Source organism: Loxodonta africana, chromosome 26, assembly GCF_030014295.1.
Source record: "Loxodonta africana isolate mLoxAfr1 chromosome 26, mLoxAfr1.hap2, whole genome shotgun sequence".
Taxonomy (NCBI): Eukaryota; Metazoa; Chordata; class Mammalia; order Proboscidea; family Elephantidae; genus Loxodonta; species Loxodonta africana.
Window position 1 is genome coordinate 34,740,774 of NC_087367.1, and position 20,029 is coordinate 34,760,802.

General features: G+C 35.0%; 1 protein-coding gene across 15 annotated transcripts in view; it reads right to left on the reverse strand.

The window, feature by feature from the left end:
• Positions 1–20,029, reverse strand: part of BIRC6 (baculoviral IAP repeat containing 6) — a 582,018-nt gene that overhangs the window by 256,919 nt on the left and 305,070 nt on the right. For 12 of the 15 annotated variants that reach the window (XR_002787222.2, XM_064277234.1, XM_023555261.2 and 9 more), the window contains 7 exons: positions 17,970–18,103; positions 17,027–17,188; positions 16,808–16,939; positions 16,034–16,131; positions 14,343–14,490; positions 13,328–13,461; positions 7,503–7,649 (listed from right to left, as the gene is read on the reverse strand). Coding sequence is in view for 14 of the 15 variants with exons in the window: in XM_064277234.1 (XP_064133304.1) it covers positions 7,503–7,649; positions 13,328–13,461; positions 14,343–14,490; positions 16,034–16,131; positions 16,808–16,939; positions 17,027–17,188; positions 17,970–18,103 (955 nt within the window). In the remaining variant the exon portion in view is untranslated. The remainder of the gene's footprint in view (positions 1–7,502; positions 7,650–13,327; positions 13,462–14,342; positions 14,491–16,033; positions 16,132–16,807; positions 16,940–17,026; positions 17,189–17,969; positions 18,104–20,029) is intronic. The other 3 variants (XM_003416066.4, XM_023555259.2, XM_023555256.2) reach the window with 1 other exon arrangement.

Sequence of the window (20,029 nt, forward strand, 5' to 3'; positions counted from 1 at the left end):
CAAAATTAGGACATTTCCAGATAAACAGAAATTTTGGGAATTCGTAAAAACCAACTCAAAACTACAAGAAATAATAACGGAGTTCTCTGGTTAAACATCAATAATATCGGATATCAACCCAAGATTAGAACACTGAACAAAGCAATCAGATGTCAACCGCAATAGGGAAATCACAAAAATATATCAAGATTAAAAAAACACTCAAAACAGGGAAACGATGTCATTATGTAAAAGAAGACAACATTGAAACAAAAAAGAGGGACTAAGAAATGTAGTCATAGATCTTTCAAATGGAGACGAAGACAAGGCAATATAAAGAAATAAAACTTAGGTTAAAACATGCAAAATTGGGGTAAATATTAAAGTAACCACAAAGGACACTAACAATCCTACTCATCAAAATAAAATACTAGAAAACATAGAGATTCAGCAGAAACAAAATCAACTATGACGAATAAGAGGAAAAAAGAATATAGAAAGAAAAAACACTCAGCACAAAAAATTAAGTGGGAAAAAGGCACTCTCAACCCACAAAAAAAGACATCAAAATGACAGCACTAAACTCATACCTATCCACAATTACACTGAATTTAAATGGAATAAATGCACTGATAAAGAGACAGAGAGGGGCAGAATGGATAAAAAACATGATCTGTCTATATGCGGCCTACAAGAGAAACATCTGAGACTTAGAAACAAAAACAAACAAAAACTCAAAGGATGGAAAAAAATATATCAAGCAAACAACAATCAAAAAACAGCAGGAGTGGCAACATTAATTTCTGACAAAATAGACTTTAAAGTTAAATCTACCACAAAGGATAAGGAAGGACACTGTATAATGACTAAAGAGATAATATACCAAGAGGATATAACCATATTAAATATTTATGCACCCAATGACAGGGCTGCAAGATACATAAAACAAACACTAACAGCACTGAAGGTGAGATAGACAGCTCTACAATTTTAATAGGAGACTTCAACACACCACTTTTGGTGAAGGACAGAACATCCAGAAAGAAGTTCAATAACACACAGAAGATCTAAGTGCCACAATCAAACAACTGAACATCATAGTCATATACAGAATGCTCCACACAACAGCAGCCAAGTATACGTTATTTTCTAACGCACATGGAACATTCTCTAGAATAGACCACATATCTGGTTATAAAACAAGCCTTAACAGAATCGAAAACATCGAAATATTACAAACCATCTCCGTCTTCTCTGACCGTAAGTCTATAAAAGTAGAAATCTAACAGAAAAACCACGGAAAAGAAATCAAATGCTTGGAAACTGTACAATGCTCAAAAAAAACTGGGTTATAGAAGACATCAAGGATGGAAAAAAAATTCATTGACTCCAATGAAAATGAAAACACTTCTCATCAGAAACTTTGGGACACAGCGAAAGCAGTGCTCAGAGGTCAATTTATAGCAATAAATGCACACTTAGAAAAAGAAAGAGCCCAAATCAAAGCATTATCCCTACAACTTGAACAAATACAAAGAGAACACCAAAAGAAACCATTATGCAGCAGGAAAAAGCAAATGAAAAAAATTAGAGCAGAATTAAACGAAACAGAGAACAGAAAAACAACTGACAGGGTCAACAAGACCAAAAGCTGGTTCTTTGAAAAAAACTAACAAAATTGATAAACCACGGCCAAAATGACAAAGGAAAAACAGGAGAGGATGCAAATAACCCAAATAAGAAATGAGATGGGCGATATTATAACAGACCCAACTGAAATTAAAAGAATCATATCAGATTGCTACAAAAAAACTGAACTCTAACAAATTTCAAAACCCAGAAGAAATGGACAAATTTCAAGAAACACACTACCAGGAACAAAGGTAGACTAACTAAATAAACCCATAAACTCACGATAAAAAAAAAAAAACCTGGCCTGTACATCTTCATTCCAAAGTTCTACCAAATTTTCAGAGCAGAGTTAACACCACTACTACTAAAGGTATTTCAGAGCACAAGAAAGGAAGGAATACTTCCAAACTCATTCTATGAAGCCAGCATATCCCTGATACCAAAAACAGGTAAAGACACCACAAAAAAAGAAAACTATGGACCTATATCCCCCAGGAACATAGATGCAAAAATCCTCAACAAAATTCTAGGCAATAAAATTCAACAACATATCAAGAACATAATTCACAATGACCAAATGGGATTCATACCAGTTATGCTGGGATGGTTCAACCTTAAAAAAATTAATGTAATCCATCATATCAATAAAATAAAAGACAAGAATCACAGGATCTTATCAATTGATGCAGAAAAGGCATTTGACAAAGTTCAACACTCATTCATGATAAAAACTCTCAGCAAAATAGGAATAGAAGGAAAATTCCTCAACAAAATAAAGAGCATTTATGCAAAGGCAACAGCCAACATCATCCTAAATGGACACTATCTGAAAGCATTGCCCTTGAGATTGGGAACTAGACAAGGATGCAGTTTATCTCCACTCTTATTCAACATTGTGCCGGAGGTCCTAGCCAGAGCAATTAGGTTAGATAAAGAAATAAAGGGCATCCAGACTGGTAAGTAAGAAGAAAAGTATCTCTATTTGCAGATGAAATGATCTTATACACAGAAAACCCTGAAGAATCCTCAAGAAAACTACTGAAGCTAATAGAAGCTTTCAGCACTGAAGCTAATAGAAGCTTTCAGCAGAGTATCAGGATACAAGATAAACATACAAAAATCAGTTGGACTCCTCTATAACAAAAAGAACATCAAAGAGGAAATCACCAAATCAATACCATTTACAGTAGCCACCAAGAAGATAAAACACTTAGGAATAAATCTTACCAGAGACCTAAAAGACCTATACAAAGAAAACCTCCAGACACTACTGCAAGAAACCAAGAGAGACCTACATAAGTGCAAAAACATACCTTGCTCGTGGATAGGAAGACTTCACATTGTAAAAATGTCTATTCTACCAAAGCAATCTATAGATACAATGCAATTCTGATACAAAATCCAATAACATTTTTTAATGAGATGGAGAGGCCTCGGGTAAGGAAAGCATTACTGAAAAAGAGAAACAAAGTAGGAGGCCTCACTCTACCTGATTTTAGAACCTTTTGTACTGCCACAGTATTCAAAACAGCCCAGTACTGTTACAACAACAGATACATAGACCAATGGAACAGAATCACAATCCAGACATAAATCCATCCACATATGAGCAGCTGATATTTGACAAAGGCCCAAAGTCAGTTGAATGAGGAAAAGACAGTCTCTTTAACAAATGCTGCTGGCATAACTGGATATCCATCAGCAAAAAAACGAAACAAGACCCATACCTCACACCATGTATAAAAACTAAATCAAAATGGATCAAAGACCTAAATATAAAATCTAAAACGATAAAGATCATGGAAGAAAAAATACGGAAAATGCTAGGGGCCCCAATACATGCCATAAACAGTATACAAAACACTACTAAGAAATGCACACGACAGACTAGATAACTGGGAGCTCCTAAAAGTCAAACACCTACACTCATCCAAAGACTTCACCAAAAGAGTAAAAAGATCACCTACTGACTAGGAAAAAGTTTTTAGCTATGACATTTCCGATCAGCATCTCATCTCTAAAATCTACATGATATTGCAAAAACTCAACTCCAAAAAGACAAATAAGCCAATTAAGAAATGGGCAAGAATATGAACAGGCTCTTCACTAAAGAAGACATTCGGATAGCTAACAGATACATGAGGAAATGCTCACAATCATTAGCTATTAGAGAAATGCAAATCAAAAGTACAGTGAGATTCCATTTAAGTCCAACAAGGCTGGCATTAATCCAAAAAACACAAAATAATAAATGTTGGAGAGGTTATGAAGAGACCAGAACACTTATACACTGCTGATGGGAATGTAAAATGGTACAACCACTTTGGAAATCAATTTGGCGCTCCCTTAAAAAGCTAGAAATAGAACTACCATTAGACTCAGGAATTCCACTCCTTGGATTATATCCTAAAGAAATAAGAGCATTTACACAAACAGATATATGCACACCCATGTTCACTGCAGCACTGTTTACAATAGCAAAAAGATGGAAGCAACCCAGGTGCCCATAAACAGATGAATGGATAAATAAATTATGGTATATTCACACAATGGAACACTACACATCAACAAAGAACAATGATGAATCCATGAAACACTTCATGACATGGAGGAATCTGGAAGGCATTATCCTGAGTGAAATTAGTTGCAAAAGGAGAAATATCATATGAGACCACTATTGTAAGAACTCAAAAAATAGTTTTAACAGTGAAGAAAATATTCTTTGATGATTAGGAGAGAGGGAAAGGAGGGAGGGAGAAGGGTTTTCACTAATTACATAGTAGATAAGAACTATTTTAGGTGAAGGGAAAGATAACACACAGTAAAGGCAAATGGACTAAACCAAAAGCAAAGAAGTTTCCTGAATAAACTGAATGCTTCGAAGGCCAGCGTAGCCTTGGAAGGAAAAGACAACACACAGTACAGGAGAGGTCAGCACAACTGGACTAAACCAAGAGCAAAGAAGTTTCCTGAATAAACCAAACGCTTCGAAGGCTAGCGTAGCAGCGGCAGGCGTTTTGGGACCATGGTTTCAGGGGATACCTAAGTCAACTGGCATAATAAAATCTATTAAGAAAACATTCTGCATCCCACTTTGAGAGTGGTGTCAGGGGTCTTAAATGCTAGTGAGCAGCCATCAATTTGTCTCTACCCACCTGGAGCAAAGGAGAATGAAGAACACCTAAAATACAAGGTAATTATGAGCCCAGGAGACGGAAAAGGCCACATAAACCAGAGACTACATCAGCCTGAGACCAGAAGAACTAGACGGTACCCAGCTACAATGGATGACTGTCCTGACAGGGAACATAACAGAGAACCCCTGAGGGAGCAGGAGAGCAGTGGGATGCAGACCCCAAATTCTCGTAAGAAGACCAGACTTAACGATCTTCAGACAGGGATTGGATTGGACTGGACTGTGCGATAGAAAATGATACTGGTGAGGAGTGAGGTTCTTGGATCAAGTAGACACATGAGGCTATGTGGGCAAGTGATGTTTAGAGAGGACATGGGAGGGCAGAGGAGTTCAGAAGCTGGACGAAGGGACACAATTATAGACAGTGGAGGGAAGGAGTATGCGTCTCATTAGAGGGAGAGCAACTAGGAGTGTATAGCAACATGTATATAAATTTTTGTATGAGAGACTGACTTGATTTGTAAGCTTTCACTGAAAACAATAAAAATTTTTAAAAGATATAAACATAAGAAGAGTGATTACTCTGAAAGTTAGAGTGTTTACATTTTGGAGACAGCGGAGGAAAAGACAGTAAACTGGAAACGGCATGAGGATTCCTTTTATGGTATTGGAAGTGTTATTTCTTGACTAAAACCCATTGCCGTCAAGTCGATTCTGGCTTATAGTGACCCAATAGGACAGAGTAGAACTGCCTCATAGTTTCCAAGGAGCATCTGGTGGATTCGAAGTGCCGACCTTTTGGTTCGCAACTGTAGCTCTTAACCACTGTACCACCAGGGATTCCGTTTCTTGACTAGGTGGTTGTCATATGTACATTTTGTTTTGTGTAAAATTGCTGAGCTCTATTATTGTTTTCTGAAGGCTGAATTAGTATTATATTTCACAATTAACATGTTTCAAAAAAAATAAATAGGAAATTGAGAGACTAAGGTGATCTTTCAGCACTTTATAATTACATTTGTAGTTGGAACTTTGATCTAACATTTAATAAAAATCTCTCTGCCAGTGGTGGTTGGGGGCCAGGTGGAATACAGAGGTAATTGCTTATATATATATGCATAAACTTCCCCTGGGAACACAAGAAACTAGTTATAATAAAAAAAATACAGGAGGGGAAATAGGTGAGGAGTGTGAAAAATAGTTCCTTCTTTAAAGCCTAATCTTTTATCTTTTTTTAGTTTTATGCCTTCTGAAAGCATTAGTTGTTCAAATTCTTGAATTAAAAAAAATAATAATAAAAGTTTTAGACACTTAGTTTCATGAGAATTCTAAGAAAGTCCAACTTATAATTAAAGAATTTTCTGAAAGTTCAATTTTTCATCATGGCATGTTTCTATTCCAATGTAAATACGTTTTTACAAAAGGCTTACAACGAGTAGACCAAGAAAAAAACAGAAATTAATTCTGACCCTCTAGCATCTTCATCTAAAGGAGTTAATAGATTTTGATCAGGAACTCTAATCTTTACTACTTAAGCTATGAATTTCACTTCGTGGTTTTTTTTGCACAATTAGAGGGTATAAAATGATTGTAAATAAAAATGCACTCAAAACAAAGAACTGATAAATTCCTTTTAAAACTCCTTCCCATTCTAATAGCAAGATTAAATTTTTCACTTCTCACACTCCCTGTGTTTGATTTTTATTAAATTCTTGATGAGGAAAAAAAGTCTTGAACTTATACAAAACCCAATACCATCAGAATCAGTTTAAAACTATATTCAAATCCTTCAGAGGCAGTAATATGGATATAAAACTACAGACCAATATTCTTAAGTACAAAAACTTCAATTTTTTATGTCAAGATAGAATCAATCGTAACATGTGATACAAAAACACAGAAAACAACATATAGAAAATAAACATGAGTTTCCACTGATAAAGAGTTAAAACCAAGGCTTCTAACTGGATCAAACCCCTGCTGAGAATATGAATTTCTACCAAGTTCCCTGCTGAGAATTTGCATTTCCGACAAGGTTCCAGGAAGTTACAGGTAAGAATCACAGTGCAATCCTGCTAACAAGTAGATTCTAATTCAGTGTATCTGGGGTGGAAAAACAAATTCCTACCAGGGGTTCAAACCAGAAAGAACCAGTTTCAGGCCCTGATTAAAACCTTAATTTTTATATGAAAGTACTTATTTAAAATATCCACAACACATATTTAACAGAAATAGTGGTTCATATATGCAAAATTGCTTTAAACTAGTTGGAAAAACTATTATTCCCTTCTTCACTCATCTCAACCTTAAAAAAAAAAAAAAAACCTTATTGAAGACCAAACATACAGGTACTGAAATGCAAGTAATAACATTCTGATGCCAAAAATACATCAAACAAGACTGGCCATCAGTTGATAACTGCTGAAGCTGAGTAACGGAAACATGGACTCCATCTTACCCTTTCTCTACCTCTATTATGTTTGATATTTTCCAAGTTAAAGAACACTTTAAAATTCAAACATATAAAATACAAACAATATTAAGATACTGCTCTGGTGGGTATAAAAAAACAACTATGAATTGACTTCAGAAATACATAAAACTACTTGTGATTTTTCCCCAAAATGTCTCTCTCGTGGTTGTCTACTTAACACTGTAACAATGGAATTTACATGTATTATAAACTGATATTTCTAAATATTTATACTTTACTTTTCATTGTTTAATTGTATGTATAATAAAAGAAAGTATATACCAGTAAACGTACTTGCATCATCCCTTTCTATTCTGGTTCCATCACTCGTTGACACACAAGTAAAGTGTAGAGGTTCAACTTCTAGAAGTCCGGTGAGAGATGTAAAGCTACCCTCAGCAGCTGTGCAACTACTGACCTTTCCAGTCCCTAAATCAGAAAAAAAAGACATTTTATAATATGTGAAGATAATCTTTAAAAGACAGTAGTGTCGTACCGAGAATTATAGCTGTTCTTCAAATTTTAATCAGAGCACGTGTACAAATGCACAACCATTGCATAGTGCCCCAACGATGGACAAATTATGAGGAAAACTCACAAAACACAATAGTTTCCTTGCTACAGAAGCAGAGTTTCATAAAAGCATTTTAGCAGCTATTTATATTAACAAGAAACATGAGTGATAATTTTATACCACAGTGAAACTTATATTCAATAACCAGTGACTACATTCCAGGACATCAAGTATATAAAATTGAAAGGCACTAAAATGAGACTAAAGCATTAAAAAAGGTTAACAAATGTTATCTATACATACTTCTTTTTATTTCCTATATATATATATTAACAATTTTCTAAAATGAAGTATATTATTTTATAATCATAAAAACAGTTTAAGTTAGCATACACAGTTGTTAAAAAAAAAAAAAATCACACGGCCACAACTACGTGAACGATAAAATCACAGCAACAGGACTAGGGAAGAACACAAACGAATTAACAGTGATTGTGTATGTGGTTTGGGGAGAAAAGGGTTATTCTCAGTACCTTTAAATCTTCTGGAATTAGCACTATTCTAAACAGAATTCTTTTTAAAGAGAAAATTAAAACAAAAACTGAAGTTAAAAAGAATGGGTAGATAAAAACCGTCCTCAACATTTGAAAGACTATTAACTATAAGACTAATCTCTCATAATCTTGTTCTCCAATGTCCTGTCGGTGTACAGCATAGGGACTGACACACTGGCTCAATAAATATTTACCGAGCCCTCACTCAGTACAAGACCTGGTCGATAAAACAGTGGAAGAACAGGCTCCAGTCCTCATGAAACTTATATTCTGTGTTAGACAGCAGTAGCCTGGCATTAAACAACTAATTATACAATTGAACTATAAAAAATAAATGTGCCAAGTTCTACCTAAGAGAAGCTGAAGGGACTAATAGGAAATAGGCTCTAAGTCAAGTGGTAAGAAAATGCTTCCAAGATGATGTGATGATATTTAAGGGAAGAATAAGAGATTTTTATGTATTTACCACCTACTCCTTACTTATTGACTACTTTGTTACACAACATTTCAAATTTTATACAACAGCAAAAAATCTACTATCCAACTATTTTGTGCACTAAAGACATATGTCTGGCAGTAACAAATGCCAAGCTGCGAGGCGAGAGTAACACTGGCTGTGATGGTTAGGGTTATATGTGAACTTGGTTGGGCCATGATTCTCAGTTGTTTGGTAGTTATGGAATGATGTAATTTGGCAGTTACATAATGATGTAGTCATCCTCCATTTTGTGATCAGTTGTGGTCATCCTCCATTTTCACATAACACTGATTTTCGCATAACGACTTGGGTTTGGAACCTAACCATGCTGGTAAGTTAGGACTGGGTGTATTCCATTGGGGTGGGAGGAATTCATGCAGAAGCATGAGTAAAATACCTGAAATAGGAAGGAGTACAGTAGATATGGAGAACTGAAAAAGCACAATAAGCCTAAAAGAACAGTTCTCAAACTTTTTGAACCTAAGACCCATTAAAACATATCTTTAAATAATTAAGAATCCTAAAGCATTTTTATGTTGGGCTTATAATATATATTGATATTTAACACATTAGAAGTTTCAAAATGAGAAAAGTTTTAGTATTTATTAATTTAATAGTAAACATATATAAAAAAAAACATAAGACGTTAAAATAACATAGTCTTGTGAAAAATTATTTTAAAAAAATTAATTTAATGAGAAGAGTGGCAATGTTTCATACTTTTGCAAATCTCTTTAATATCTGGCACATCAGAAGATAGCTGTATTCTCCTATCTGCCTCTGCATTCAATGTGTTGCAAAGAGTTATTTTGGCTCAAGTATATATGATGGCACTGGGTTTTTGAGTTTTACATAAAAGAAAAATCCAGGTTAACACAAATATGTATTTGTAAAAACCTTAGATATTTAAAAACTTGACAAGAGATAGTTTCTTAAAGATTAGTTGCAGTGTATCATCTGAAATCTTATCAATGAGGCAAATGAACTTCTCAAATTTTATTATATTAGGATCGCTTAGTCTATCATATACTCTTAATGAATCTTTTACCCATACATGATTTTGAACCATCATGCATTGATCATTTGGAAAATGATAGTTCACTGCTGTATGCAGATCTTCCAATATTAACATGCTTCCTTATACAATATCAGAAATCCACATTTTCTAATACAACCATATCCCATCAGGAAAGTCTTTTAAGTACTAGAAAGCTGTTAAGCTCACTGTGGGGGCTACAAGTTTTACAAAATTCTAACTTTTGCTTAAAAGCTCTATTTTTGACTTTGGCAGCATATACTAGCAATAGATTCCCCTGAGGTGACAGATGCTTTTCATGCATTTTTGAGAAAATGGCTGCCAAATAACCAAGTCTGAATAAACACAGCTTGTCTATCAGTCATTCTTTCAAATGAAAATGGCATTGTATGACACAAGTGACTAATCACTGAACTTCATTATGCAGCATAAGTGTTTTATGCATACTTATCACCTCATCACACAGAATATTTGAAAGATGCATACTCACAGGCTCAAAATTTAATCTAATAATTTTTACTGCCTCATCAAAGACATTTGTAAATGAAACTGGCATATTTTTTTACTACATGTGCATGGTGAAGAACATCTTCAGAACAAATGTCAAGGCAATGAAAAAGACAACATCTTTTTATTACCATGAACATAATTTTGGCTCCAAGTCCCCTGAAAGGGTCTCAAGAGCCCTGAAGGGCATACGGATCATGCTTTGAGAATCAACGGGCCAGAGAAAGGAGACTAACAGGGGCAATGGCACAGGATCAGGTGGCAAGAGAAAGACAGATCATACATAATATTAAATGCTATTAGAGACATCAGACTTAAAAATAACAGGAAGATATGAAAAATATTTTAAGGAGAAAAGTACAACAATCAGGTTTGCACTAAAAAATGATTACACTCATTGCGATATAGAGAATATATTGAAGTGAGGCAAGAACAGATGCAGGGAGATCACTTAGAAAGCTATTATTATAATGCAGATACAAGATGGCTGTGGCTTGAACTCTAATCATGTGATCCTGACCGGTGAGAAAATATGTATATTTGAAATGTACATCGATGAAGAAATAGACAGGATTTGGTGACAGCCTCAATGAGGGTGATGAGAAAGACAGAGGTATTTAGGATGGCATTCACATTTCTGTCTTGTGTCAGTGACATCATCAACTGAAAACGGAATGCTGTAGGAAACTCTGGTGGTGTAGTGGTTAAGTGCTATGGCTACTAACCAAAGGACTGGCAGTTCGAATCCGCCAGGCACTCCTTGGAAACTCTATGGGGCAGCTCTACTCTGTCCTATAGGGTCGCTATGAGTCAGAATCGACTCGATGGCACTGGGTTTTCTGGGGTAGGAAAACCAATGGTTAGGAGTACAATGATGAGAAATTCATATGGCAATTCACACATGATTTCTAAGGCCTTCCTTCTGGGTCTTTACTAAGAGCTGATGCTCTTGCAAACTTGACTGCCTCAGAACTTGGTCTTCTCCTTACACTCTCACCCTAAGGGATCTCATTCTGTCCTACTGGATACTGAAAGATATTCCCACTCTGAGTTCCAGCCATAAACTGCAATAGTCTAAATGTGTCAGCTGGAATAGTGCAATAGATCACTTTTGTGTGGCCTTTCTCACCATGGTCTTACAACTTTCACCCAAATGACTGGGGAGGACTGTACAAATAAGGTTAATCATGGCCTACCAGGGAGACTGTCAGTTTTGCCTTAAAAAAGAGTCAATTCCAGAGCAGATGGAGGATCCTGCCACTACCAAGAACTGCCAGGGACGGAGCGCATCTGTTGGGCCCAGGTTCCCTGCACTGAGAAGCTCCTCGGACGAGGAGACAGAGAGAGAGAGACAGAGCTGTGACAATGAAGACAGTGAGACACGGCAGCTGAGAAATGAAGGCAAGAAAGACCCACAGGAGATGGTGCAGTGGGCTTCTCAGCCCACGGAGCGAGAAAGCTAAGTGCCTTTGGGCAGGAGGCTTGCTGGCAAAGTAGGGTACCTATACATTCGGGCCAAGACTTACCGGCGGAGGTGGGGAGCCTCAGGGCAGTCATGGGCAGAGCTAAAAGAGCTTTATAACAATTGCCTGAGTAGGGAAAAGGCCTAGGGCCAGAAAGAGGCATGTCTGCAGGCACAGCTGAAAAGAGACTGTCCTGATGGAAAACGTGTATCTTGAGCATTCCTGAACCCGAACTGTAACCTGTTACTTCCATGTTAAACCCCATAATCGTGAGTTCTGTGTGAACACTGCAATTAATTACCAAACCCAGCAGAGAAGTAGAGAGTGCTGTGAGAGGGACGGCTGGTGTCAGAATTCATAAAGATGACAGAAAGAGGAGGCATGTCTGACCTCCACCAGATAGGAATCTGCCTTGGGTTGTTGATCTTGATTTTTCTTCCCCCTTGTGAAGTTAAAGGAAGTCACACATCACCCCCACATCACTTTTATACTTGGATATAAAAGAGAGAAGATGGTGAAATGGATATGAGGTAATTATGGCTGAATACATCAAATAAAGGAAACAACACATATACCTAAGGCAGTATAAGTAATTAAAAAGCAAGTAAGAGACCACTACGGGTAGTATGAGCTCTTTCTTCAGAAATATTAATAAATATGTGTAGAAATCAAGTCTAAATAGCTCAACATCCTGTAAACAAGGGTGGAAAGATTAGAGTTGAGGGCATTTTACATTTTATTTATATTCCTGTATTTGATGTTTCTACTTTGCTTTATTCTCAATTCATAATTTATAATAAATAAAAATGAGATTAACTTCCCCAAATTTATTTCTACTTAATATGGTAATTACCTCATGTGTTTGCGAATAAATTTTCTAACATTTTGATTTGCTAACAACACTTAAGCAGAAAGTGCTATTAGATGAAAGAAAATCAAAACTGTTATTGTTCTGCCTAAGGAAAAATAGATAACCGTCAAATTCTAGCATTTGAAAACATTTATAAAAAATAGTTTCAGAGCATATAAATATTATATATAGAATCCTTAAAGCATATTCTCCAGAAATGCATAGGAGGATAATATAACTGTGCACAGAGCTTACCTCAGGAGAGTATGATAGTAGATACAGGCAACTATTTTTTCTTTCTGCATTCTTGCTTATTACAATAAATATATAACAAGTTTATATTTTTGAAATATGAAATAACATGTTCTTTGCCTTTATAGAGACAGCAAAGGCATACCAAATAAAATTGAAAAGGGCACAACAAATAAATAGTCTCTTATGAGCATTAAGGTAATACTGACATTCAAGGAAAAACCAAAAAACAAATTTATAACCTTTCAAAGATCATTTTAAATGTTGCTATGGTTTATTGTTATTGTTGCTGGGGTTAGGGGGGGTAAACTGTTTAATAATTCACAGATGTTAAGGGTAAATGGTAAAGAATTTTAGTTCTTTAAAAGACAAAAACATAGTAGCTACAATCTATTAACTCTATTAAGTCAAGATATAAAATTCATAAATTCTTTAATAAAAGAAGTTAAGTACCGGCAAGGACATCTGATAAATCGATTTCATCTGACTGGACCCCGATGCTGCTGTTGTATACATTTTTACAAGAAGAGCCACTCATCTCCAAATCAAAAAGGACTGGATCAAATGGTGAGCTATATAATCCATATCTGAAAAATAAAATCATGCCTTAACAATTTTCCTGTCAGCCACCTAATTAATAAATTATATGTTTACTTAGTTTTAAAAGCAGTTTGACTAACAGGGCAGAGGGAGAAGCTAACCAGATTTAACTCATTAAATGCTGAGTCTCAGCCATGTTCCCTGCAATCTTATACTCCACAAGACCCTGTCCAGAGACTCCATAAATGTGATTCCAATTAACTGGCAGCTAATAAACCAACACTGTCATCTGCAGTTTGAAACAAGGGAAAAATATTAGGCATCTCTTCCTCCCCTCAATCACTGCATCAACTGAGCTAGGAAGTACAAAGGCTGTTTTGAGTAAAATTTCATCATAACCAAGATGTCTAATCTAAAAAGACTAGAAAATCATTGCTTTAAATACAGGAATCACCTACTTCAATCACTGAAAGAGCAAGAACTCAAATCTACCTTTATTAAATATTACATATTAATTTATTTCTTAATTCACTGTGTTTAAAGTTTGAAAATATCATCCAATAGATGGGAGAATGCTAGTTAAGTGAAATAAGTAATCTACATGATTCCATCTACAAATTTGTTACAATAAACAGATCACCTTAGCTGTTTTTTTAATTAGTAAGGAATTACCTCTTTTAGGTATTTAAATATAATTTGTGTTCTGAATAATCATCTTTAGGACTTCCAAAATCATTAAAGGAAGTAATTTCAGAGAAACGAGGGAAAAGAAAAACATTACTCTAAGATCATCCGGAAAAAGGTAAAGCATAAATACATTTTTGCAACAAAAGTAGTGTTTTAAAGATATATACTATTAATAGTTTTGTCCAATGGTGACATCACACCCAGAAGGGCCCATTATTAGTTATTACACATATCAAAATACCTTGTCTGAAGTAAAGCCTCCATTGGTGTTAGCCTGTCCTGTAACTGTCTGGACACAGCAGTAAGCAAAGATGCACAAGCTGTACTGCACCCAGCCAAATCTTCATCTTTAACATAGTTCAATAAGACAAAGTACCAATAGACAGAACCTGAAAGCAAATATAAAAATATCAAGGTTCCTTTTTTCTCATTTTTCTCTAACAAAGAGAACTTCAGATAACATAAACATCAATATACCTCTTTTTTCTGGAAAGAATTTTCTATAAAGAAAATCTTTAAGGACAGCATATAAAGACAGACCAGCTCCCTGGAGGAATCAAACAGGGTACTGACAATATGAGCCACAACCTGAAGTGTAGTCTTATAGTAAGAATTTGAAACTTATTTTGAAATTTCAGTGCTCACTAACCTGAGATGACTCAGAGGGACATTTTAGAATTGATGGAAAATGGAGAAACCACAGGTCCTTCCAACTAGTCTTCCTGAAATGTGGTTTCTCTGTACTGAAATTTTCAAACACACGGATGGCAGTGAGCTACTAACCAGTACACCTTAGCAAGTAAATGGAGTGTAGTTATTCTATGCTGTTGGCTAAATACAGACCAACAAGGCTTAAAACTTGGTTATGCTGGTGTATTTTAAGCTTCTTTTTTGAAATGCCTAACTACTAAATACATTCCAGAATTTAAGCAGCCTGCCTATAAGATTATCCTCAGGAAACTGTTTTAAACACCAGAGATTATTATGAAAAATCAATTTGTAAAAGTTCTACTCCACATAGCACAGAGTTAATAGTTTTAGCCAATATATGTTCAAGATAAATATAAATGGACTCCTTATTTACATAAATTAAGATAATGATAAAATAACCATTTACCAACTAACTTTGAGCAAGCTTTTTTCTAATATACCACAAAGATCAAACACTTGTGAAATATCTGTTTCATTCAGATAACTTGTTGAATGGATTGGTTATTTACAAAGTAGACGATTATGGGAAATATCTACAAAAAAAATTAGGTTTAAAAGACCAAATTAGCAGTCCTTCATAGTAAAATCATATGACAGCAAAAAACAAATATCTTTATGTGCTATTTTAAGGGTTTGCTTTATAACTCCTACTTGATATTACACTAGTCTTGAACAGCAAACCAGAGTCTTCAAGTACTGGGTAAACCACTAGCCCCTTTTAAATCACTACAATTTGCCATTAACCCCTACCAATCACACAACATATGCATGTACAATTACACCTGGACAACTTTACATATTTATATCATCCCCTAGCACTTGTTGGCATTTTATGTTGTGACATATGATCTACAGTCAGTAAACAAAACAACTCAATGATTTTAATGAAGCTACAGAATTGAAATGGCCTGTCCCACTAACTCTTTCCTAGGAATATTATAGAACAGAGAGTGCCTGACCACCCAGCCACAATTTATCAACCCCTTTAATAACAGGCTATAGAGGGCAAAAATTTTGAGAAAAACAATTACTAAATAATCCTAATTACTAAATAATCCTAAATAATTACTAAATAATCCCAACCACAATTTATCGACCCCTTTAATAACAGACTATAGAGGGCAAAAATTTTGAGAAAAATAATTACTAAATTATCCTAAGTATACTTGTAAGGTATTTCCTATGACTACAGTTATTTGTGAGTAAACTGATTTCACATACCACCAGTTGCTGCTGCAGGTAAAAATGGCATATTATCAAGTAAAGCCTTCAACAGAACAGATCCAAATCCTGGTTGACATGGGTCACACTTGCCATTACTGAAAAATTTTTAAAAGGAAAATTTTAAAGATATTACTCAAGATCTAAACACAACCCTAAGCCTGATGTGTAGTAACTACAAAATTATAAAATGTATTTGTAATGATCACAGGAAAAATTTGCCTTAAAGCATCAAAGACAAGCAGAAAGATACTACAGATTGATTATACTAAAGGCATTTGAAACTATTTTCTTATGCACTAAGCCATTCTCTTTACAAAAAGTGCAAATAAGCAGGTGGAGTAAATATTGACCATTAGCTTTTAATTACCTTCTCCTATCTAGTTTGAGTTTCAAGTTTAGAGAAAATGATCTGCACAATGTTACAAATAAGCTCAATAAGACTGCGATATAACAGGAAACACAGTTTCAGGTGAAGTATCCAAAATATCTATGAAGAACAGGAGTGTAACTAGGGGTAAGTTTCCTCTTGACCCAACTCCCCAAACTACCAATAATAGGCAGAGAAGACTTCTTTTGTTATTAGACTTAATATTGACGTTTTTCTGTAAAAACTCAAAATTCTTTTTTAAAACCTCAATAACCCTCAATAATATGTGAAAATTCTCTTAAGTTACACAGTCATCAAAGATGACATTATACTACAGGCAAGATATCATGCACCAAAATTGCAGATCCATCTACAAAGTATATTGAACGTAAAAATATACCAACCTAATACACAAGGCTAGAAATCGAGCACACTTATGGGCCATGCTTCGTCCTGCCTCAAAGAAGCAAACGCGCACGATGTCTGAAAGACATTTTCGTGTTTTTGAAAGTAGGCTCTCGTTTCCCTCCTTTGAGCTGCAAAACAACAACAGAATTTTAGACTCATCTTCAACTAAAACATCCAAACAGCAATTATCAGGGGAAGTAAAATCTTTTACTAACCTTCCTGGTCCATTTGAATGTACTCCGGCCAACCAACAGAGAGTATCCAACACAAGACTCTGGGCATGCTCCGTGATTTGGCCATCATCTGCTTTTCTGCAAAGAGTGCTGAGAAGCTTCTCATGAAATTCTGAAAACTGTAACATGGCACATCGCTGTACTCTACAAAAAAGAAAATATAAGTACATTAACAACCAAAATAGAACAATCCCACTAAAGCTAACATAACCTGGTTGCTAACATAATGCTTCATTTTAAATCATAATTATCATCACAATAAAAAACAAATTTAATTTTGGAAATTAAATACTACAACAAAATATTGACCTTTGAATTTAATATTAGGGTATTAAAATATTTTAAATACCATAGATGCAGTACCCATATATTTGCCCAAATAAAGCATGTCTCCTGCCTTTGTTTGCCAGCCACATCCTCCCCACTAGAAGCACCCTTACAAGTACCACCACAGCAACCCTTATTCACAGGCTGCTATAAAAAAAAATCAGCAAAGCGTGCTTACAAAAATACCTCGTAGGGCGAGGGCACAGCCAGAAAATAAGGAAGAAGGCATGAGTTATTTCCATAAAAATACAATATCTGGCTGTAGAAAATTTTAGAAGAAGTTTACAATAACATATTAGAGTCTGACAAAGAGTAAATGTAACTTCAAATCATGTTCATTTCTTCCTTCACTCTAAAATGTTTATTACATTCCTAATACGCAGCAAACACTGTGTAGACACTAGAGATAAACCAATGAGGCAGAAATAACTCCTGTCCTTATTGAAATAATAACTTCTTGAGAGAGATGGAAAACAAAAAAAAAAAATTTTCAGGTAAAAGTAAGAATTTTAAATTTTTTGTGAGTTGGGATGTTTTTTGGAATTTTTTCCTTTGTGCCTTCACTATTAAGACTAGCAAGGGGAGGAAATGATGTTACCTTTCCTTAGAAATTGAAGTTTTCTTAAATCTTCGAATGGTAACTGAAACCTCTTGAAGTAAGTCACAGCCCCGGAGGTTTTCAGATTTACGGGTGCCACTTGCATTTTCATTCTTAACATTAGATGATTTTTCCTAAACATAAAAAAATAAGTATTTGAATAAACAAAAAATAAGTAAAAATAATTTATTATTAAAGTTGTGAATTAAAGGTAAATAATTTAATTATGACTATCAAAATATAAACCTCAAAATAAAATGATAAATGTTACACTCGGATTTGGTGAATGATTAATCCTACTTAGAATTATACTACACAGTAACCCAGTGCCACCGAATCGATTCCAACTCATAGCGACCCTATAGGACAGAGTAGAACTGCCCCATAGAGTTTCCAAGGAGCACCTGGTGGATTCGAACTGCCGACCCTTTGGTTAGCAGCCATAGCACTTACCACTACTCCACCAGGGTTATACTAGGGAAGGAAAAAAAACATAGTGTTTTCAAGACAATAATACGACCGAGATAAACGTAACAACTCAGCAAAAATAAACTCAACTACTATGAAAAGGAGGAACACACATTCTACAAAGAAAAACTTCTCAGCACGAAAAAGCAAGTGGAAAAATGAAACTGTCAACAACACACAAAAAAAGGCATCAAAATGACAGCACTAAACTCATACTTATAATTACGCTGAATGTAAATGGATTAAATGCACCAATAATGAGAGAGTTGCACCCTGGATAATGAAACACAATCTGTCTATATGCTGCGTACAAGAGACACACCTTAGACTTAGAGACACAAGTAAACTAAAACTCAAAGGATGGAAAAAAATATGTCAAGCAAACAACAATCAAAAGAGCGGGAGTGGCAATATTAATTTCTGACAAAATAGACTTTAAAGTTAAATCCACCACAAGGGATAAAGGACACTACATAATGATTAAAGGGACAATTTACCAGGAAGATATAATCATATTAAATATTTATGCACCCAGTGGTACGGCTGCAAGATTCGTAAAACAAATTTTAACAGAATTGAAAAGTGAGATAGACACCTCCACAAATATAGTGGGAGACTTCAATACACCACTTTCGGTGAAGGATACAACATCCAGTAAGAAGCTCCATAGAGATGCGGAAGATCTAATTGCTACAATCAACCAACATGACCTCATAGACTTATATAGAACACTCCACCCAACAGCTGCAAAGTATACTTTCTTTTCTAGTGCACATGGCACATTCTCTAGAATAGATCACATACTAGGTCATAATACAAGTCTTTGCAGAATCCAAAACATCAAAATATTACAAAGCATGTTCTCTGACCATAAGGCCATAAAAGTAGAAATCAATAACAGAAAAACCAGGGAAATCAAATACTTGGAAATTGAACAACACCCTGCTCAAAAAAGACTAGGTTATAGAAGACATGAAGGAGGGAATAAAGAAATCCATAGAATTCAACGAGGCTGAAAACACTTCCTATCAAAATCTTTGGAACACAGCAAAAGGAGTGCTTAGAGTTCAATTTATATCAATAATTGTATACATACATAAAGAAGAAAGAGCCAAAATCAAAGTACTGTCTCTACAACTTGAACAAATGGAAAGAAAGCAACAAAAGAAACTGTCAGGCATAAGAAGAAAGCTAATAATAAAAATTAGAGCAGAGTTAAAAGAAAGAGAACAGAAAAACAACTGAAAGAGTTAACAAGGCCAAAAACAGGTTCTTTGAAAAAATTAACAAAATTGATAAACCAATGGCAAGACTGAGTAAAGAAATACAGGAAAAGAAATAACCCAAATAAGAAATGAGATGGGCCATATCACAACAGACCCAACTGAAATTAAAAGAATCGTATCAGATTACTACAAAAAACTGTACTCTAACAAATTTGAAAGCCTGGAAGAAATGCGTGAATTCCTAGAAACACACTATCTACCTAAACTAACAAAAACAGAAGTAGAACAACTAAATAGACTCATAGGAAAAAAAAAGGAGATTGAAAAGGTAATCAAAAAACTCCCAACAAAAAAAGCCCTGGCCCT